The following is a 24,224-nucleotide window of genomic DNA, read 5'->3' as shown; positions in this document are numbered from 1 at the left end:
ATAAGAAATTCATACAACAGCAAGAATATGAATCACACAGAGAAAACTAAGAGTTTTTTGCTTAAACTTCTGTTCCCTTAGAGAACCCGATGCCATCCCATGGCTGATGTATCAGCATAATCATTTCAGATATTCAACAGTATATGGCTGTTTGTGTGACCTTTTTTAAGAAATAAAAAGGGGGAAACAAACAGTCTTCCCCATCTACACAAGCAAAAAGTTGGAGAAATAAAGGGGAAAATTTTGGTGAAAAGAAAAAAGAAAGTAAAGATGTCATGAGTGTGTAACTTAAAATGGTTATGCAGTTTTATTCTTCATCCAGTCTGAATCACATTTAACAGGGCCTTGCATACAGACTTGAATACATTTCTCTTGATACAGATCCAGTGTCTTCTAAAGTAAATTTAGAACTTTCTTGCCCTGTTATTTCAATTAAAATCTCCCTAGACCTAATAGTTTTCAACAATTCCTAGCTCTTGCCAATACTGTAATTTAGATTTTAGTATCAATGCACTAGTTAGTCTGGGGGGAATCTGGTGGAGAATAAAAGGTATTTTTACAAGAAAGAGTTACCCATGACAGTATTCCTTTTTGTATGGTAAAACCAAAAAAATTATTTTTTATGCTCTTTCCGTACAAAATTCATGTCCCTTTTTAACCTGATTTACTACTTAAACACTCTCCTGTTGCAATAAGAATAACTGTGAATGCTATTTGCTTCTTTTATAAGGAATAGCTGAGATTATGGAATCTGGAAGCTGGATATTTCTGAAGATACTACTCCCCTTTCCCATCAGTAAAAAATAATTACTTATAATAGTGGTTTGTCACAATTACCCCATTGAGATAGGTGTTTATCCTACTATGAGTTTTCATGTCATTTGTTTTTCTTGAATTCTGTTAATTAATTTATGTCAGCTCTCAGGTGAGCCTCCATTATTGTTTTACAAATATTACAGCCTTATCTTAACATTTGTAGCTCATCATTACTCATTTTCATGATTCTAGCTCATTTGTCTGTGGCTAATTTGCCCCACCTTATACATCAAAGTTTGTTTTGCAGGATTTAGTCTGTACCCATGTTATTGGGCATGAGAAGTACTTGCTTCTAGGGGGATTTACCACATGTCATGAGGTTCTTTTGATTTCTCAGGGACTGAAATAATTTAAATATTAAGCACATCACTGACAGCTCTGATTAGTCAGTTTTACATTAGAAGAATGTAAATTCTTACATTAGAATAATGTTTATTCTCTGTTCAGCCTTTCTTCTTTTTAAAAGCTCGTGATGCTTGATTTGCTAGTAATTTTGTATGATCATTAAACTTCAGTTCAAATGTATCTTGGAGGCATTTTTTGTGTTTATTTGTGGTTCATAAGCTTTAATGTATAGTCATTTATCATCTAGTGTGGATTGCTTAGCAGCCATCTGTCACTAAAATTCATGGTGGAGTGGCCCACTCATCTACACTTTCTTTCTCACTCGGGTGTTTTTAAAAATCTTTCCCTGTGTACACACACGTACCGGAGTGGCTTGCAGCATCATTTTTTAAATACATAGTTCATTAGGTCCCATTTATTTGCATCTGACAGAAATTTGCTTTAAAGATTCAACATTCCACTTTCTGGTCACATGCAGCCAAAGGGAACCTCTGGGTCCTTCAGGCAAGTAGCTAGAGAAAGGGGTCATAAGCCCCTTTCAAAAGGGAGCAGGAGAGAACTTGTTCTGTGGTTAACAGTGGAGTTCTTCAGGTACATGTCCTCTTCCCCTAGTAAAGTCAGATCTAACTGGGGGCAAGGGGTGAGGCAGAGTGGGAGGGAAATACCTGTATTCCTCCTGTCATTCTGACATTTTGTCCAAACAGATACTGATATTTGTGGTATTTCTCTTCTTTTTTTAGTGTTGGTATCATAAAAGATTCAAATTACATCATCCATCATTTGTCAAGAGCCCTGCAACAGCTACAGCCCTGCAACTAGCCTGGAAAGGGTTTCCAGAACAACCACTTCCCACTCACAAAATGCCAACAAAAGATACTTTCTAGTAGCCTTTAATACACATAAAAGCATAGTGCAAAAGGCATCAAATTATATCTCAGACACCTTAGTTTAGTTTGAAACATAGACAACCAACTCATGTATCAAATTATAGTTTAAACCAGGACACAACGTTTTCAGGATCACTGGAAGCAGTAGATCCTAGCTAACCTGCTCAACATTGTCTCTTTGATCTTTTGTGTTTCAGAGGAATGCAGAACAAAAATTTCCTAGCCATTGCATATTGAAGTGTGGGATTCATAGAATACAGTTATGGAAGCCACAGGACCATATGGTCTTTCAACCCATGCTTAGGCTACCAAAAATTGAACACTCCCAGACTTGTATCATCAGCAATGGTTTCCAGCTGCAGAAACACTCCCACCTAGTCACACCATTACAGAACCCTGTCCTTTTTTGAAGCTATAGAAACTCCGCAGTCTCTCTACCCAGGAGTGAAGCCAATCCCAATTCATCTCTCTTTTAGTGTTTAGAAATAGACAAAGATTACTATTTTATCTTCTAAGTGCTGGGATAACACTTTCATCATTTGCCCTTTTTTTCCCTGACGTTGCAAAGACCAATTTCTGTAACATAATCTACACCTCCCCGGCAGAGAAATCACCTAGTCTTTAAAAATAGAGACTTCCTTTGATATTTTCTATTATATCTTAATGCATAGCTTACTAAAGAGAAAAATACTCTGAAGAGAAAAGTTAGAATAATTTGGATATAGCATATGTATATATAGCAAGAAATACATGAAATAATGTTACCCATGCTAGAAAGTCTTTCTTTATTTAATAGAAATGCTTCTGAGTTGGTTTCATATAGGCATTTTTCCCTTATAACTTTAAAAATGATGGCAAAGGAATTGGGAAGCTTCACCATTTCCAAAAATTTCTTTGAATTAACTTGTTGATTTTGGAGAGAATGCAACTCAAAAGGCAATATACCTCACAACAGTATTTCCTGCTGCACAAAGGAACTTGAATCAAATACCGGCAACAATTTTAAGAAGTAGCTTATCTTTCAAATAAGTGGTTTTACTTACTAAACCCCAGCAAACTGGGAGCCTTGGTACTTACCTAACCCATGATCTCTCTCCCCATAGTCAGTCACCAGCTGCAGGTATGATTGATGCTGATCAGCCAAGTGATCCAGCCTTTACCCGAGGCACCCGGCATTCTGGGATAAGTAGTTCAGTAACCCCCCCATGAAACATGTATGGAATGTCTGTATTACCAGTAGTATTTGAGAATACTATTTGTTTGGAGGCATTAGGTGAAAAATACTGTTAGATTTTATGGGTTGAAGAAGTCATTAAATATTTTTTTAAATTAAGTATTCTGAAAAGGTTTGAATAACATTCATGGCAAAAAGCATTTCCAGTTGTGATTTGATGTTATGTGAGGTGATACCAGAACAGAGAACATCTGGCTTTAGCAGAGCACCTTAGGCCAGGGTGGCACAATGTCCATTTTCACTTGATTCCACACAACCTTCAAACGAGGAAGTGGCCATGCAAACCGAAAGCAGCAAAGACCAGGGAAAAGATGAAGGACAAACAGAACTTGTTGAATAGTTTGTGAGTGCCCTGGGTTTGATTGGGACAGAGTTAATTTTCTTTCTAGTAGCTGGTACAATGACGTGTTTTGGATTTAGAATGAGAATAATGTTGATAAATCACTAATGTTTTTAATTGTTGCTAAGTAAAATTTATAGTAAGTCAAGGACTTTTCAGCTTCCCACACCCTGCCAGTAAGAGGGCTGGAAGGGCACAAGAAATTGGGAGAGGACACAGCCAGAACAGCTGACCCAAACTACCCACAGGGATATTCCATACCATAGAATGTCATGCTCAGTATATAAACCAGGGGGGTGTTATCTGGGGAGGGCTGGGATTGCTGCTTAAGGGCTGGCTGGGCATTGGTCAAGGGGTGGTGAGCAATTGTACTGTGTATCACTTGTCTGGGGTTTTTTTCCTTGAGTTTTATTTATCTTTATCTTTTTCTTATCTCCTTTTGCATTACAATTATTATTCTTTGTAGTAGTAATATATTTTCCTTTATTTCAATTATTAAACTGTTCTTATTTCAGCCCATGGGTTTTACCTTTCCCGCCCCCCCCCCCCCCCCCCCCCCCCAGTTCTCCTGCCCATCCCATTGGGGTTGCTGGCCAAGTAGTTAAACCTTAGCTGCTGGCTGGGGTTAAACCATGACAGTGAGGTTTGTGCTTTTAATGTTTGATGCTTAGGTTAAAATTTATTTTGGCCACCACAGAATCACGTTCTAATGTGGTAATGTCAAGTACAGGAAAGAGGAACTGAAATGGCAGATTGAAATGGAAATGTGAAATAAATGATCTGTGTAGACAGATTTGGGAATCTAAGCATCAAAATCAGGTGCTCCTAGGGCAACCTACTTTGTAGACACCTGAGCAAGATCTAAGGCCACACATGCACAGTAGAATTATGGCAGAGATACAGGACACCTGAAAATATTTCATTTCCCCATTCAAAGATCCAGATTTTTAGTTAAAAGTGAATAGACCACATCCAGAGTTAGAATTTGACAGACCTAATGTATAATACCGCGAACCATACAAAAGAAGCTGTAAACAGGCATGAGACAATTTATCTTAAGTAAATTAGATCCTAAAGGATGGATACTAATCCATGACTCTGGACTGCTCTTTTTTCCTAAGGAGTATCATCAGCTAAAACAAGTTGCAACTGATGTATCCTGATTAAAATAAAAGGCACTTAGTAACTCTACGCAGCAGGGGCAAAGATTGCTTGGTCCTCTTTGTAAAATGAAACATTAAAAACCCCCACAAAACAAACAAAAAGAAGGCTTGACGTGTACACAGAGATCAGCTAATTAGCTGAATTTAGAAGTGGAAAGCTCTGACTCACCTACAGTTATACACTTGACATTTTTATGGATATGGCTCCTACTAGGTCCTTAAAGGCAAAGGCAGCAGTGCTGTGTCCTAGCTAGACTGACAGCCATGACAGCAGAAGCATAACCTCTGTGACAGGTTTTCAGAGCTCCCTGTCTTTGTTTGTTTATGTGACTTCAATTAACCTTTTAGACCCAAGACTTGATTATTTTAACTGCAGTTGCTGAAGGAAACTGTATGATAGAGAGAAATAGCTGTTCAAAAAGTGAGAGAATACATTTCATACCGAGGAATAAGATGCTCACCTGAGAAATCTCAACAATTCTGGCCATAAACTATAGAAAATACATTTAATTTGGAGATAATAAGGTATGCAGATCTTTAGGTTTGTTTTTTTAAAGTTCTGGAGTTATTTATGTAAAGTAGCAGTGGTTCTCAAGTTTGCAGTTATTTCCAGAAGATCTGTGTCTTCAAGTTTATAATACCAGCTATATAAATATTTAGGTTCCCTGAATCTGCAATTTTGTAGAGTTGTGTAAATACAATAAGCTCTTCTTTTAGCGTATTATACCACCTAGACTCACTGATGACATTAACTACATTATTACCCACCAATCTAAATATATCTCACTGGTTTTGCCTTGAAGAGATTTGTAGCAAGGTGTTTGTATGATTGTGCATTTGGATTTGTTTGTTTCTTAATGACTACATTATGTTGCCAATGCAATGTATATTATACCATGTTTTTATCCCATTATCTGGGATATTTGACAAATCACAAATTATCACAAACCATAAAAGAAATAAGCGGTTTTCTTTTTAACTTTAACCTGTTTTTCCTAGTGATAGAGTCACTGATCAATTTTTAGAGAGTTAGTATGTAGATGCTTATAAAACCAATGATCCTTCTCCTCTTCCTACTTCCCAAATTGCCTTGGCGTAGAGGCAGGGGAGGAGGGACAGACATTTTAAAAACCAGCCTCCAGGGACTTTACAAGTGAATTAGTTTGATATGATTTGTTTCTGATGAACAAGTTACCAATAACTTATCACTTTATTTTCCTCCAGGTGCTTTGAAAATAAAGGCTATTAATCATTCTCTAGCGCTTTAGGAGCTATTAAGTGCACTGATCTGAAATTCTCTCTTCCCTTCCTCCTAATACAAACATTGGTGTGTTCTTTTTACAAGTGTTTGCCCTTTCCCAGGCCCCCAGGCCTCCACTGTCCTTCAAGAGTTCAGAAGCATCATTACCACCGACTCCAACAGTTCTACCACACTGTAGGGAGTTTTCAGTATGCTCATGGATCCAGACATGCTCAACTGATAAAGGTTTTATTTCCTTTAGCCTGTTCCATCCCAGTTCTCCTATGTGACTTCTATCTTTTCTAATTATAGTCTCAGTTGACTAGCACCGTTAAGAATCACTGAAATCATTACAGGGTTGAGAATGTTCAGACTTGTAGGACAAGATTTAATTGATGCAAGAAGCAACATATAATGATTCAGAGTTTATATACCAAAAACTGAGTTTATGCCTTTTTTGCTCTGCCATTGCACGCACGGTGAGTTTGGCTAGTGCTATCAGGGATGATCCTGCATACAGTAGTGATGATAGTGACTGGGGTACCAGCTTCCTCTGTGGAGGTGTTCATAACAGAAGCTATCTTCTTCAAAGTCAAACCATCCTGGTCTTTTAATCTGACCTTCTGTTTAATTCAACCCCTCATTTAATAATTCCATAATTTTTGATAATGCTTGATCCAGTGAGAAATCTGGAAGATGTATTCTAGGGAAAGTGCAAAAAAAATTGAGGGAAAGAAAAGAATAAAGTGATATGCTGTTTTCTTCTAGTCTTGAAGGAGCTGACAGAACTTATGTTTGGTATCTTCTCCCCCACAGGCTGTATAAATATAAGTGATGCACAAACAGGCAAAATGGGAGTTACTTCTTTATGTGGAAATCAGAATGTTTCATTATTTCCTGTGTGGCTTGAAGTATGCAGAAACAGTGCAACTGGAATGTATAATTTCTGGTAAGTGTTGGCCAAGTAGAAAGAATATTTAGATAAGGTACTGTTGCTTTTGTTCTCTTCCACTAGGACTGAAAAATGTCATTGCTACTTAAGTGTCAGCATCTTGATGCAAAACACAGAGAAGGTGCTTCATACATCAGCACAATAAAGCAGGAAGCAATGCCAGTGCTTTCTAGTTAGAGCAATTTAGAACAGTGTTATATTTTCAGCTCAGTTAGCAAAACTGCACTTAAAAAGGATGATTTTATTGGCACAGGCAAGAATAAAATTCCATCCTGTTATCAGGTTTTTCTACATCCCTGACTGAGGTTTTAGAATAGCTTATGATGCAATCCTCTAGAAGTTCATTCCTTAGTTGAAAGGAACCAGTAAACAAATTCAGCACGGTTTTTATTTGCACCAGAACTGTCATGTAACTATATCTGATATATAAATATCATCTTTATTCTACAAATGAAAAATTAATGGCCAGAAAGCAACCTCATGTCCTAAAGCACTGCATGCCCTTGTTCATTAAAGGATAAATGTATTACAAATTCTTCATTGTCATTACAGTCACAAGAGCTACCTGGAAATTTTCTGAAAGTCTATCACAACCAAGATGAATTTCTGACCAAAAAGAGGGAATACCATTCTAGAGCAGCAATAGCCAAACAGCTCAGGTAAACTTCCATTTCAATGCATATATATCTACTAATAAATAAATTTCCAGCTATCTAAATTGAGCACAGACAACTAAAAGCTCCCACCTTAGAGCAGCCACCAGCCTGACAATTAAAGCTGTTGTTTTCATGCAGGTTATGATTCAAATTCCTGATTAATGACCATCACATCACACAACCTGAATCTTCTTTAGTCCAAATAAGTACACCAAATTTATAGTAACTTTTGGTCACAGGTGAAGATTGCTACTGAGTTACTCCACTTTTCCTTTCCAGAATCCCTTCCCGTGAAATGTTTTTTAACTCACTGAATTCTCAACTTGTTTACAGTTTTGAGGAGTGGTGCTTTGCCTGGAAAAATATTACAGCTGAAGCCTCAACTTACTGAGATTCCCAGACTAATTGCTGCCTAGGTCGTTAAGCCTTATATACAGTAGCAACTTTATATATGGTTTCAGCAAAATACTTATGAAATTCAGTTAAAGATAAGCATGCCTATCAGTAATTTTCAGACTTAGCTCAAATATTTTGTATTATTTAGATATTGTCGTAGCTGACAATATTTTAACAAGCAAGTATAGTTCACAGGAATGTTAAATTCCTATCACAAGCAAAAACCTCACCATTTTCAAGTTTTTCCCTCTAAAAATGGTCTACCTTGTCATCCTGTGACAAACTTCAAGCAAACTATAAACTTAAACTAAAAAGAAAACTTCAAACAAACTATAACAAACAAACTTCAAACACTGTAACAGAAAATATTGGACAGGATTCTGAAGAACTTAAACTCCTCTTTTCTAGGAGCATCAGCAAGTATAATGGCTTCTAACTAATATATATTTATAATTTTTTAGTTGTCATAATCTCTTTCTTTGTCTAAATGAGACTGCACGATAGACTGAAAGACTACTGCTGTCAGCTGATGAATGTACACTGGCAAATCACTTTACGCATTCCTTTCCCATGGTTCGACATAATCCAAGCCAAGATATGCAAAGATTTCTTCCTCACTTCCAGCTTTGAGAAAGATCCTCTGTGAAAAAAAATAATAAAAAAGGAAGTCAATAAGGGTCTTAGAAGGAAATTTCAATTGATGGTTTTTTTCTGTTTAAAGGAGTTAATTTTTGACAGTTCTACCCATTGTATCCTCTACAGAATACACTGTCTTTATCAGTGTGCTGACTTTGAAATGCGAAAGCGAGTTAAAAAGTAATTCTAATGCTGCTTGATGCTTTCAGTTCTAATGACTAGTTTACAACTCTGTTTTGATTTACTTTTTCAAGACTGTGCACAAGTATTAGGACTAGTACTCTAATAAAAACTACATTTCTTTTCCATGAGGGTCAATAACTTGACTTTCTTCATAAAATCATCAACGATTGTTAAATTAATAATGTTCTCTATAAATGCATTCAAGCTGATTCAATGGTTACACTAATTATGTATAGCCAAGTTTTAAAAGCATCAATGCTTTCCAAATTTCTAATACTCACAGAAGGCTTATCTGAAAAGACAAAAGATTCCATCTGGAAAAGCAAGCTGAAAACGAGGGATCAACAATTGAAACTTTTTTTTTTTTTTTACACTTACACTCCTAATGAATGTTTTACAGTACAAACCAGTTTTGTTTTTTCATATCTGCACTTCTGATAATACAGGATAATATTCTTGCACAGGAACCACCCACAAGCCTACCTCCCCTAAGATGACTGATACAGTAAAGTACATAGCCTTATGCATTCCTTTCATCACTGAAGTACAATATTAGTTAAAAAAGCTGCTAAGGTACATGAATATTAAAACAGTGAAACCTCACCATTTAAAGGAGTTTGGAAGCAAGAAAGAACTCATTTCTATTGAAAAAGAATACTTAATATTTCAGCAATTCCTGAATCATTTGAAGTTAAGTCTCAATCAGCTTTCAGCTCTGAACTCCCGTTATCTCGAACTCCAGTATCATGAAAACTTATGTTATGGGTTAAGGTTTCATAATCTTGTAGATTTACTTTCTAATATGGAGGAGGAGATGCTGCCTAGAGAACTACCCACTGATAAATTCCACTGAGTCAGGAAAATCTCTGACTGTCGTAAAGTTTAAGAACATTTGTGCTAGCACATCTGCTAGCTCAGCTGCTGAGCAGAGCCTCCAGGAGGGCTCTGCTGCCCAGCACACCCCTGGCAATGGGTCAGGAGCTCCAGCCCATAACTAGATCAGAGCAGGTCCATGGTATAGTGAAACAACTTCTGGAACCAGAGATTCACAATTTTTCCTTCTTTTTCCTCTGTGTTCTTTCCCTCTTGGTCTCCTTCACTTCCTGATCTGGATGGTGCTTCCCTGTCTCTTACTCCCATTGAGATAACACAGTTCAAGGGACTCTGATAGCAGCAGGTAGGCAGATTATTGGAACAGGTAGATCCTGCTTCTGGTTACCGACACGTCACTGTTTCTCCTTTCAACTCCCCTGTTACTTATGAGTCAGGAGAGAAATTCGTCAACACTGGTAGGAGAGACTTGAGAATGCAGTTTGACGAAGCAGTACGGCGCCAGAGCATGTGGAGGCTACATAACGCTGTCTAAGCTGCTGCAAGAACAGAAGGAAAGCAGAAAGAACAATGAGCCAGAAAGAACAAGCAAAACTGCTGAGCCCAGGGCAGCCTCATGCTGCCTATGAAATATGCTTGTGCATCATCAGTAAAATTCACCTCATCAGCTGGTACCCACTGGCTTATTTGTTATTCTCCATCAGTCCCATTCTTTCCAGTGCTTGATCCGTATCTCAGACCTGTCAGGAGCTACAGGTTTGCCAGGGCATAGCAAAGAATTGAACTCCTAAAGTGAAGTGTAACACTAATTGTCAGCTAGACTCAAATTTTATTGTTTTGAAACTTGTTTCAGAATCTTGTTTCCGAATCTTGTTTCCATTTCATTATAGGGGTATTTGACATTTGAAGTTCTAAGTCCAACTCTACAGAAAAGACCCATCTTCCATTAACACTGTTCAGTTCCAACAGCCAGAGTGGCCAAGCTGGCAGCTTTCCTAGCAGCTATTTTCCAGTGCCACAAAGTAGAATGAAAGCTGTTTAATCGTGCTAGAAAGGTTATGAAGACCAAATTAGATGGTAGAGGTTAGATACTCCTGACTGAACAGAGACGAGGCCATCAGTGTTCCCTTGAGCTTGGGGAAGACAGAAAGGACAGAATATGAGGTTCCAATCCAGAGTTCTCAACCAGCAAAGTAGGTATTTAAGAGTAGTTCTGGCTGATATATTCTTGAAACCATCCAAAGTTTCTAAGTCATTTATCTTTCTTAGCAAATTATTGTTATACAGTGAGGTAATATGGAACATTTTCAATATTTTTTGGGGAGACAGTTCATATTTAATTAGACAAAAACAATCTCAATAGGCAAATAATTAGAGTAAATTGTAATTATGGCAACATGAAGTGATGTATTCTGTGTTATTAATAAAAATATATTATAAAATCAGAAAATAACTTCTAAAATTGTATCTGTTTCTGTAACATATGTATCAATATGTACAGTGCAGTCTTCACAAATAGTGCCTTGCCATGCTCAGAAGCTAGTTGCTTATCATATTAACTTTTTGGCATTCATATTCCCCAGATCTGTATTTGCAGAACTGTCGTGTATCAATTGCACTTTACCCAAACCAAACCCATTGAAACAGCCTTTCATACTGAGAACAGCAGATATATTAACTCTACTGTAAAGGCATTGAATTCACACAGTGATATATTCCATATGGATCAGAGTAGTAGAGTGCACAGTAAAAGTTCCTAACAAGGTATATGGAGTTTTTTCACCTTCCCACAATGAATTCCACTTGTATAAGATAATTTTCATATTCAAACACACCGTATCAGAAATTTAAGGGAATAATTTGGCCCATAGCTTCAGAGACTTTTTTTTTTTTTTTAAATCAAATCAGGACAAACATTGTATGCCTTTTTGCTTTGACTTCTGTAGTGTAAAAAGTCACCAGTTTTCTAAAGTATTCTATCTTCCACCATGAAGTTCTCAGCATATGAATATTTAGACTCTGGGACAGTGCCCAAGACAACTACAGAGCATTGCTGGAGCATGAAAAGCTGAGAACAATCACATATCCTTAATGAACTGACAGTTCAAAGTTGTGTCTGCAATAGCAAAGACTGCTTATAAAACACAGACAATAACGTTCCTTTTTCCTTGGAAATTTAAAAGTCAGATTCTGGAATAAAAAGAACCTACAAAAACACTGACCAGAGGAAAACAGGTCCTTTTTCATACAGACAAGAGTGGTAAAAAATGGTAGAAAACAAGATATTGAACAGAATAAAGGAAAATTAAAAGCGACATTGACAACTGCCCATCGGGTAACAATACTGGGGATATTTTGTTCTCACAGTATGTCCTGGGAGGACAGACTTTTAGGGATGGTTTTTTTTTTTTTCTTTTTATTATTATTAAGAACAAGAGAGGGAAATCCATACCCACACATTACTGCACAAAAGTAAAACAAGAAGAAAGATCTTATACTTGTAGACAGATTTTAAAGTTACTCTTCAATAGAAGCTCTTCATATCTCTGGGACCCCAAATTGCGTCCCATTTCTTTTGTTCTGTCACTTTATGTTTTTCTGCAAGCAAAACTCATTTCATTTGCTTGACAGGGAAAATTTCTAATACAAAGTATCTGATGCTGAATACCATTCTCAGTAGCTACAAGCCATGTTTCTAAATGAATCTCTAGCTGATATCTGCCAACTGCTTTAGCGATGTGTTATTAATGTTAATCAGAACCTATGATTTCTCTTCTTTGTCAGTCTATGCAGGGCTTATACAGTGATGCAAATTTGATTTTTGCATTCACTACTGTTCTTTCTTCCTTTTTTCTTTTCTTTTTGCTCAAGTAATGAACTGCTTGCCTAGTTGTGATTTTTTTTCAGCTTCTTACTAATATTCAGCTGATCCAAGACATGTCCAATCAACATCAATCAAACTTACAAAAAACAATGCTCTGGAGCAGCTGGTATCACTCTGCTCTTATCCCGTTTAATCAATTCTGTTATTTCAATGGATGTAAATATTACATTTATGGTTGCAAACATGACCATTAACTACACCTAATGTAGAACAGCTGCCATCCAAATGTTTTCTTATGTGAACTGCTACCTCTTATTTTTCATTTTGGCATTAATGATCAATAATACTTTTGATGAAAGAGAAGCAGAGAGTGAAGGCACGGAGCTAGCACTGCTTGATGATATCCTAACCAGCACTGCCAAAGTTCAAACAGATGTTATGCTACTATTGTCACTTGGTTTCATCTCACATTTTAATATGACAAAGCAGCAGAACAAAACCATTACTCAATAAAATGGAATTCTAGTTTTAGTCACATAAATATATTTATATTGGCAGCACTGGCCAACAGCACATGGTTGTTTTGGAGGGCAAATACTGATTTTACTGATTTTGTATATACATCATTTAAATAATTGGGAAAAGTTGCCTTCACAGGAAAGTACCTCAGACCCCTTTTTCTCTCCCATTTTTGGAGTACCTTCACGTGTCTCTTTAACCTACTTCTTGAGTAGTTCAACATAAGTAGGTTTAACCTGTGCATAAAGGTAGAAAACCTTAAAATATGGTTAGAAATTTGTCCAGTAAAGATGTAGGAGAAAAGACCCCAACAAATCAGAGATTACTAGAAATTACTGTGCACAAATTCTTGATTTTCATAACACAAAGGATCTGGCTATTATATGAAAATTTAGGCTACTGGATATGCACTGTTCATGTATTAAGCAACCTGTACTTTCAGTGAGCCTAGATAAATTCTTTAGGCTGTTGAAATTATACTGCTCAGACACCCAACCCACACTTGCCTCTACTGTGGCCATCCATCTTCCTTTCCAGTGTTTGGCCAGGAAGGAAAAATACTGCAGTGACAGCAACCTCCTGACACTGCACTCAGCAAAACAATACATTGCCGCGGTTGCTCACTCAGGACTCACAGAAGCTGTTGCTCTGCCCGCAACTGTTCTGCCAGCTTTGTGTACACAAAGTTCCTGAAACCAAGTCTACTCATGCTCTCCATCAATATTAACTCAGCCTCCTTGAAAAGCACACATTTAATCAGATTGGAAGTAGACTGATATTACCAAATAGCTTGGTTGCAAAATACCGACTTGAATACTCTGTTATGACTGAGTAACGCTGTAAATAACTCTCAGCCTGTCACCATGGCATTTCACTACTATTTTCCCCATCTCAAGATGAACTTAGGAAGTTAGTTTGAATACAAGTACCTTAAAAATGAAAGCCAGTAGGTCCAGATAGTCAGTATCATTGATGAAATGGGATTTAATGTTTCTGAACCAGCAGAATCTGCCAGAGTGAAGTACCCAGATTTTTATGTGCAATCTACTGTTGTGAAGATGAGACACATGGTGGAAAATTGATTCATTTCTTTCTTTATATTTTTATCATCCTTGGTATTAGCTGAGAGACTAGAATTAACTATGAAGTTCCCCAGTTGATTACTGGCCCAACTCTGCTTTATACATTATTTGAGCATTTACTCTTGAATAAGTCATAGCTAAATCATGTCCTTTCAAAGACCAAAGAATTTCCTTCCATGTCTCATTTTTCCTACTCTTTTCATAGTGCTGACTTTTATTTGCTCTACAGCTGTAATTCAGAAATAATGCAGTTATACTCTAGTGGATTTCATTATCCTTTGGAAAACTATGACATTGTGTAGGAGGCACACCCCCTCCTTCTGCAAAAGACCCTGAAGGGCCATAGTCATTAAGGTCTGTCTGGACTCCTGGCATACTGTTTCATCAAATAAATGGGGGCAGTGGCAGGGGGAGGGAGGACAGGACACAGAATATTGCCAACAGTATCTTGTTAACAAATTACAAAACTGTTAGATACCACTTTGCTTCTAGAGAAGTATCTGGGAATGTCACTAACATATACATTTATTCTAAGCTTTTCTTTGTATCCTAATTATGTTGCATGCTTTAAAATAGCAAACTCTTACATAGCGTATTTAGGGATTTTCTCATTTAATTTTTGTATTCTTTCACAAATTTTTATATTTTGTTTCACATGTGACATCTATGCACACCAGTTAAATTACCTTAACATTTGTTTTCCTTTAAAAGAATATTAAAATGGTGATATAATGACAATATGATCATATCTAACTTTGTACTATTTCCAGTATACTGAATAATAAATACCAAACAATCTAAACCCCCATCACTTTACGTGTCTGGAATTATTACAGTGGCAGTAAGCACAACAATGATAAATCAACAGAAAAGAAGAGAACAAACTGTCATTTGCAAACCTGGAACTTAACTGTTCATTGTGCTTGGACAGAGTCCATTCTAGAAATAAAGTTTGTGGGTAAAGTCAATTGTAGATGAATGGTGGTAACAACAGGACTTGCTCAATCAACCATAGTAAAAGACATCAAAATGCACCTTAAATTTATCTTACATATGTGTTTGTCACTTCAGTGACATCTTCACAGTCATCACTTATGCCAAGCCAATTAAAGATTTTTAATTAAAGATATTTGGGACTAATGCAGAGATGATGCTACTTACACTGCTTGCAATAGACGTGAAAGCACTCCTTTAGAGATGAAAGGCCACTGCACTGACTGAAGCAGTGCACCATAACACCAAAGACCTACACTTGACAGAGTATACTACAATGGCTTATTAGATTAAAAGTGCAGAACTGTTAAACTGCCCACACTCCCTTTTTGTCTGATCCCATTTGCTCAAATAGCATTTGTACCCTGCAAAAAAAATATATTAATAACTGTTAATTAGATGAATTTTATTGATGAAATGAGCTTACAGAAAGAATTGTGAAGGCAGAAACGTAAGTAATCCATCAAATAGCAAGTACTTTCCACACAATTAGCAGTAGGAATGTTCATGTATGTTTACTTGACCTGAGCGTTACCCTATCTGTTCTCTGCCTCTGGGCTGGTTTTGCTAGAACAAGTGTTAATTCACCACCACTGCACGCGGGTCACACTAGCAATGCAGAGACTTTTAGGAAGATGCTACTTTTAAACAGCCATTTATAATGTATACCTTACAATGTAGGCAAGTATGTATTTCATTATATTCCTGCACATCATGCTGAAGGTATTCAACTAATACAGGAATCTTGATTGTTGCATCGAAAATGTCTGCACAATCATATCTCCACAAAATAATACACTCAAGTCTTATTGTTGTCACATTTCCTGCAATTCTTAGATTGACTGCAGCTATCTTCTGTACTTGATGTTCATATTTTATTGAGTTCAGAGCATGGTTCTGACACTAAATGGGTATAGCATTAAATTATTTCTCATCTGTGAAAATGTTAGAAATAACATTAGAAATAAAACAAACAAGACGGAATAGGTGCAAACAACCTATCAATTTTATGGTAGAATTTCTACAAATGCTAAAACCACCACTGGTGATTTTTTTTTTAAAAAGGTAGCTGTAGTACATATATTTTTTTCTTGATAAATGATTATTAAATGTAATATGTGGCAATAGCCCCAAGCAGCTTCCTCTAACTCACAAAATACTGAGGAGAAAAGAAATAAACAGACATTTGAAAGCTTGAACTAGTAATATTTTCCTTTACTGTATGATCAGAATTGCAAGAAAAAGAGTTTTGGGGTTTGCACTATAAAATTCTTTAAAAACAGAAATGAGATCTGCCTAAAAAGTAAGAAAAAAAGAAGGAACAAAGAGGCCAGAAAGCATACATGCTATCTTAGCTGTTAAAATTTTTCAAAACCATCATTACATTGGAATAGCATGCATCTTTCTGGCTCAGTTTTATATGAAGAAATTCATATGATTCACTAATCCAGTTCTGTTGCATGGTTTTATCAACTGGAAGTTAAAAGTCCTTAGGCACACACCTAATGGTTTACACCAATATTTACTACCTATTTTCAAGAGTTAAATGTTACTGTGACTTACATTACACAAATTCAGTAAGGCAAGAAAAGTAAGTTTCTACTGCAGAATCAAAGACAGTATGATGCTACAGACTTTTTCATTTGACTGCAGAGAGCTGCATGGATTTCTGGTGAACCTTAGCAAACGAGCCTTATGAAATCACACAATTTCACTGCTGCTTTTCACTTGGGAAGCCTGCTCTGCCTCACTAGCCTGAATATCTCCATTAGCTCACAACCAAAACAACTTGAAAACACTGAGGTCACAGAAAAATCAACCTCTGCCAAGGAAAGCATATTTTTCAAACAAAAAGTCGAGTTGCAAGGCCAGCCACTGCATGCACTGAATGTAGATGTCCAAGAATTCTTGGATGTGACATGTAGAAGGACCACTGTCAAAGAAACTGAGTCAGGAAAGCCCAAGAGAAGACAGGACAGAGAGGGAGAACATATGTTCTGTTTCAGCAATGCACTTAAATCTTCTCTCAGAAAGGTCACTTGGAAGAGAGGTAATCAGATTAGGCAGACTGATTGATGAAAAATTATCCAAATTCACTCCATGGCACAACTAGTTGGATGTTCTATTTATTGACAATTAAGTTTTTTCAAGCCCCAGCATAAACACCTTGAGTTGATTATATTCTTGATCCCCATCAAATTCAATTTGGTTTATACTGGAATGATAAATATGGAGATGCTAGTAACATCTAAAAATAAGTAAAAAATAGAGGAGTGAAGGACAAAAGGAAAGATACCAGTAACAAACTATCAAAAGACAAAAAAAGAAGATGGAGGAGAGTGTTACTAAATGAATGACTTAGCCTCTAATGGTACCTCCTATGCTAACCCTTCTTACAATATTGAAATTGCTGATGAGCTGCTGCAGTTCAGCACTTTCATAAGGAGAAGGAGTGCAACACGTACAACAACTCAGGGAGGTAAAACTGAAGAAAAGAGTAAAAAGACATTTTCACTGGAATTTTAGGTCAGACATTTCTGAATCATTGTTTGGTTTTTTTTTTTTTTTACTTAGATGTAAATTCAGACTAAAACTTCTATTAAAATGAGTCAGATCATTTTACTCCAACCAAAATTTACAGAGCTACACAAATTTAGTCCAGCCACCAGCCAGCCAAAAATCAAGAATATAAAGGTGCCTAGCATACAAAGTAATGGAAAGAGAAGGTGGGGGAAAAACAATAGTCTAGATAAACTTCTTTGGGTCTTAAGAAAGCCCTGCAGTAGACTGAATAGGAAACATCAACCTGAGTTTTTTTATCTTCATGGATTTCTGAGAGTGGGTTTCTGAGAGGAAGGTGCAGGATGTGCCTGCAAAGTGACTCAGCAAAAATAGCAGCAGCAAAGGAGGATGAGGAAGGATGTTGCAAACTTAAAGTGTTTCAATCAATTCCTGTTGAAAACTTGTTTACTTACAAAAAGATATTTCCACTTTCCCCATTATCAAAAGCAATCACCTTCTGGAGTGAGTTCTTGCAGACCGAGAAGTGCATTAACTTGGTCAGCTAATACCTCTGAAAGGTATAAGCCACAAGATTTGAAGAAACCTATGACAAGATCCATGACGATTCTATATAGCAGCGGAAGGGAACAGATTTCAAAGAAAAGAAACATTTTGCTGAGATTATTACAATTTGCTTGTGTCTATATCTGATTTTACTAACCTAAAGATTAGTATGATTTATAATAATACAAGACATGTGAGTGAAAGCTAGCCTCTCTCAAGCATATTTCTTTAAAATCTTTCCAAAATACCTAGCTTCATATTACTGTCTACCCTTACCATGCAGAATTTAAGTCATTGAGTATCAGCCTAACCAAGACAGCAAGCTGTGATTTTATTTTTAATGCTACATGTCCAAGAGGAATACACATGGTAGCATATAGAGATTTTTACTAAAATAACTAACAGGAGCCCAGCGCTGCCACCGACATTTAAAAATTATTGACGTCAGTAGCAGAATTCAGTAGTAGCAGTGTTTACCTACCCGGACTATGATTCAATTTACTTTCAACAGCTGGATGTGTGCCTTCTCAGTCCACCTATTTATGGCCACTGATCAACAGATGCAGCCTCTGCACCAGGATTTCCACCTGTAGTTAGGCTTGCCATGCTCTGTGCCGCAGCCTGCCTTCAGCATTGCAGCCAGCTCCACTCCCTCTTCGTTGACTTGTAACGACAAGCTGAAAGCACACCTCACAAACACTGACCAGGAAGCCAGCTATTTTCTCTTCCTTCTCTATGCTAGTTAACTTTACAAGAATTAATGTTGCACATCTTTGGTGGAAAACACAGGTCTGCTCAGGGCTTCTGTGTAGCAAATAGCTTTGCAATTTTACACCAGTTACAGGCCCAGGATTATGTAAAGCAACTGTAGAGAAAGCGGTATGGAAGATCCATACATTCCTGTGGTACCCTGAGGGATATGAAATTGAGTGCCTTCAATCTCCAATGGAAGTACAGGAATACAATGTAACATCAGTCTATAAAATGGTAGCTACTTCTTGGAAATCATTAGCTGACTCATTAGGGTAGACAAAGTGCTAACAAGAATCACCGTAATCAGTAACTTTCACAGCAAGCTAAAGATTTTATGGAGAGGGAGGGGAGGGAATAGAAAAAAGAAAAAAAAAAAAAAAGAAAAGGAAAAAAAAAAAGTCTAAGCAAAGCAATTTCCAGATACAAAAGTATACAATCCTGTCATTATATAAGACGTTTCGAATCATTGTATTCAGTGATTATCCTGTGTAGTATGGACACTGTCGGAAAGTAACAAGGAAAAATGAAACCTCTCCATGGTCCTGACACTGATACTGCCCGCCAGCCCGAGAGGGTCAGCTCACTCCATCACTCGTCAGCCGGACAGCATTCTCAGAGTAAGACACTGGGACTGTGTAGTAATTGCACATTAGTAGATATTACTCTGAGTACTATTTATCTTCATTATGGTCAAAGCATCTGTTTTACATTTTGTGGATTGCTATAATACCTGAGCATCTATCTTCTACTACTTTCCTAAACAATGTAACTAACAACTTCCAAGTATTCCTCCTTGCTTCTTTTTCCCAACCTTTTCTTGTTTGTTCTTTTGGAAAGGTTTTTCTTTTAAGACTGGGTGTCGGTGATTTTTGCTTTGCTTGTAATTAGACACTTTGCTGAATATTTATGCTATGTTTATGAATTAGACTATCAACAGTACAAACAATTTCATGATAATTATAGAACAGAAATGCTGAAGTACTAATTGTGTTAGAAATGTGAAGTATTTCAACCAGTTCATTAACAATATTCTACAGCACTGTGTAGACACTGTTGCATTTTCTCTTTGATGGTGTATCATAAACATTTTCAGTAGCGAATAACCTGAAGTTCCTCTGACATTCTATTATCTCCAAATATAAATTTCATGTTTAACTTGTATTTTCTGTAGTAATATTCACATCACTGTGCCTACTTTAAAATAAAAACTAATCTGTTCCTAATCCAGCTACAAATAAGATGATAAATAACTCAGGAAAAAAAATGACTCTTTGAAATGACATTATAACAACCCATGATTAAGAAACAAAGTATCGCAAGCATTACCCATTGATTCAACACCCACAGGCAAAATCATGTGTAATGGTATTGATGCAAAGCAGTGCAGTGGAATTTATTCTAATAATTCTGGGCATGAATAATTTTTGAAGGTAATAGAAACCAGAATCCTAAATTCTCATTTCTTTTTACCACTGGACATTTCCTGTGCTCTTAATCAGAAATATCATACTTGAATGTTTCTCTAGCAACTATTCTCTAACTCTAGTTGTAGGTTTACTCATATTAAATTTCTGAACAATAAAAAGTAGATTCATTGAGTAAAATAGAATAATCAGTCTAATATTAAGATATTCCAGGCACTTGTCTCATCAACTATTTCATAACATAGAGTAACAAAATATCTTCATGCTTGCTATGTGCAGCTAACTTAGCTTTGATGAAGGAGAAAGAAATAGACCAGTGCTGAAGAGCTAATACTTTGAAAAATAAAATATTAAAGAACATTAATATTATCTGTTGACTTAACTGAATAAGCACTTTTTAATTTCCTAAAATTTAGTTTGTGAACAAACCCATGCTTTGCATAAAATGGAACTATTCTTTGTTTAAAATGACAGTTCTGTGGTTACTTTATTGCAAAACACTACAGAGTTATTTATCCAATCTCCAATTACAATTGTAATAATTAAAATCATTCCACAATAAAAATTATAATACATTACCATCCAGACTACAAGAATATATTTTCAGTTTGGGGCACTCAAAATGAAGACAAACTTGGACCTTCCTATCTCACAACCCAGGCAAACATTTTAATACAGTAAAAACCACATTGTTGTAAACAAAACTAGAACAAAAACTTATTACGCCCTGCAGTTCTCTGACAATCTATGACCTATCACAAAGTCCTTAAAAATGTTAACAGGGATTATCTCCTCTTGCACTTTAGCTATACTTCTCTTTTGCTTTAAGTCTGTGCTATTTACAGGAGCTTTAGCTTGTCAAATAGTTAAGTTGGCTTATTGTATATTTCTTTATAAAGCTAGATATGAATGAATGAAACAAGAAAAATGCAGAATCCCAGATTTTAGGAAACACAGTTGAGTGTAATTCATATAGGATTATTATAAACAAACCACTTCAAAAGAACATTATTGAGATTGCAAAATCAAAGACCTGCAATTTAAGACATCCCAGAAGGTGGTTGATCATATTTTCACTTTAATTCGGTTTTCGTATGCATATGCACAGAGACTTCTTTTTCTTCAAAGAAATACTGCTTCCCTCAACTCCTGTAATGTGCTTAGGCTCTTTCACTCGGCAGGAAATACACTGTGCCACAGGGCTAACAAGTATTTGCTGACAGCACTGAAAACAATCTTGGGTTGCAGGCCAGTGTAGGGACCAACCAGTCTTAGCAAGCTGAGCTTTTGCAGTCGGCATCTGTGCCAGCTCCCTCCCTTCCCAGTGCCCTGTACTAAGTTGTGGCCTTGACTTCCCCCCTTCAGATTTCTAGTGTAAATCCAGGCTCCACTCACGCCATATCCAGAGTAAAGTGACATAAGCATGGTTTACTCAGATATTTGGAGCAATTGAAAGTTTACTGATTTCTTGCTGCCAGCTTAAAGCAGTAGCCTGATGAATTTATTTTTTTAGTCCACTCATATCTCTCCCCAGTCATACCTTTTTTGTGCCCCTTTTCAGCTCAGTCTCTTCAACCAACCCAGATCCTTTTTTTTTCCACAATGCAGCTGCTAATCAAATACCCTTTCCATTCCCCATCGCTTTGTCCAACCACTGTGCGCTTCCTTATCAAGTCCGTACAACCACCATAAACTTCCCACTCCATAAGCCATTTCCTCTCTGGACCTTGGCTCCTTCCTTTTCCATCTTTCTTTCTACCTTGTTTTTTCTCAATCAATTTATTTTTAATTTTATCATGAAGACTACGTTACCTACCCGGTATTCAATAACTTACCCAGGCATACCAACTGAATAATTGAATTAAAACACTTGAAAATGGTTGGCTCTGTAGTGCCCTAGAAATTAAAATGAATAAAAGAGTATATTGAAAATATTCTGGATCTGTACCTACTTATACATTTTCAGGGCTCTCTCATTAGCAATACAGGTTTCACTGAACTGTTCAGAAAACACACTGAGCAAAGGAAACAACAATTAGGTACATCTATCCTTGTAAGAGATGTACAGCTTGCTGTTACAAAGGGATCAAATTTAGCTAAATATATACATGAATTACATGCAGACTTTGTAAAAATGAACAATCATATGCTATATATGTGAAACATTTAAACTGCTGAGAGAACACAGTGGAGAAGTACACTTTGGAAGAAAACGCATTATTATTTTTTAATTTACTAAGAAGTAAGAAAAGTAGATTATTTTAATTCTTATTTTTTAAAAACAGACCAGGTGCAAAAAGAACAAATCCCCCAAATCACATATGCAATTTCCACTTTCCTGAGAGAGTGCGAGTAGAATTGGAACATAAATGAAAGTATGTGCATCTGTTTACAATGACCCAGTGTTTAATTGTAGCAATGGTTGTGTGAACAACTGATCACATTGGAAATCAATAGTATAAATTCTGGATCTTTATGTTTACTTTAGCTTTAATCCAGTCATTATTGCAGACATCTAAAGCAAACTCTGCAGCTGCAGCATGTTTAATTCATCAAGATGCTCTCAAGGCTGTCTCACTGTTATAACTTCATAATTTTAGAGCAGCATCTGCCAAAATAAGACCATAACATCCAGTTTTTAAAGAATCATAAAAAAAATGTCTCTTTCACTGTGCAAGTAAACTTCTGCAAACACCTTTTTGCAGCAAAAGGTACTGTGGAATAAGTGTTCTCAGATGACATAAAACAATGGATTTTGAGACTGTAACTATTGAATACACCGTTAAATATGTGTGAATATTACATATCTTTGTGTAACAAAATGAGGGCACAGAATCATAGCCAGTTCTTCCGAGTGATACATGTTTTTGAGAAATAACATATTGGGTAGTAACAGAAAACTGTCAATGCTTGGAAAACAAAGCTGACTTTTTATTAGGAGACCTGTTTACAAAGCTCTGGGAAGTGCAAGTAACAACCCAGCCACCTGCAGTCAGTCCGGACTCCCCGGAGCTGTTTCCATCCTCTCAGCCAAGTCACCACACAAACACTTTTCCCACCACGGTGGTCACTGTCAGGTAAGACTTCAAAATAAAAGTTACTGGCTTGTTCCTGTAAAAGTAGTGGCATGCCAGAGAAAAATCCGAGCATCAGGAGGGAGGGTAGAAGTTCAGGCATGCTGCCAGACATGACTGGATGGGCTGCCTGCTGCAAACATTGTGGCTGTCTGTGAAGCAACTACTTGGGCAAAAGACAGGCAATAGCAGAACTCCACATACTTACAGACACTCTGAAGGCAACTCATCAGAGCACTACAGTCATTTAATAGTCATTGACTTGGGCTGCCATCACGCCTTCATTTGACTTTAAAGATACATGCAAAGAGAGAGGGCAAACCCTGCCTGAAAAGTCAGTGAAGGTTTTTCCCAAATAGGAACGCATTCTGCCATAAAGTGATTAAAGACTGCAATACTGATGAAGGCTAGTGCATGCATGTGTCTTCACAGTGTTGAAGAAACCCAAGGACAAATTTTCTCTTTCATGATTACAGTGGTTTCACAAGGAAAATTAAACGCTTTCTTAAGAAAAAGTTGGGAGCATAGGGGTTTGCTATTTTCAGTGTAACTGCACAGCACAATGTTTTGCAAAGCTGGGTCCCATTATGAAGTCTTCTGAGCATTTTGCGAATTTACTATTCAGAGCAGTTATATAAACCACCTCTCGTTATTCAATAACTAAATAACATTTAATGCCATTCAAATTCACACAATGGTTTTTAAATGCAAAATTGTCATCAATCACCAGTCTTCTGCATAGCATGTCATATCTTTTCCAATATTTCTTTAACAATAGAAAACAATGAGGCAGCTATTTCCCGTCTTAAA

At 36.7% G+C, this 24,224-nt stretch overlaps 1 protein-coding gene across 2 annotated transcripts in view; it reads right to left on the bottom strand.

Annotated features, from left to right (window-relative positions):
• Window positions 1–7,351: 7,351 nt before the first annotated feature.
• The window catches only part of DNTT (DNA nucleotidylexotransferase), a 158,268-nt gene continuing 141,395 nt past the window's right edge, over window positions 7,352–24,224 (bottom strand). For both annotated transcript variants that reach the window (XM_055817237.1, XM_055817177.1), the window contains one exon: window positions 7,352–8,669. In XM_055817237.1, the coding sequence (XP_055673212.1) occupies window positions 8,583–8,669 (87 nt within the window). In that variant the 3' untranslated portion in view covers window positions 7,352–8,582. The remainder of the gene's footprint in view (window positions 8,670–24,224) is intronic.

The sequence above is a fragment of the Falco peregrinus genome, chromosome 1, assembly GCF_023634155.1.
Source record: "Falco peregrinus isolate bFalPer1 chromosome 1, bFalPer1.pri, whole genome shotgun sequence".
NCBI lineage: Eukaryota > Metazoa > Chordata > Aves > Falconiformes > Falconidae > Falco > Falco peregrinus.
Note: the sequence above shows the minus strand (reverse complement) of the source record. Positions and strands in the feature narration are given on the sequence as shown.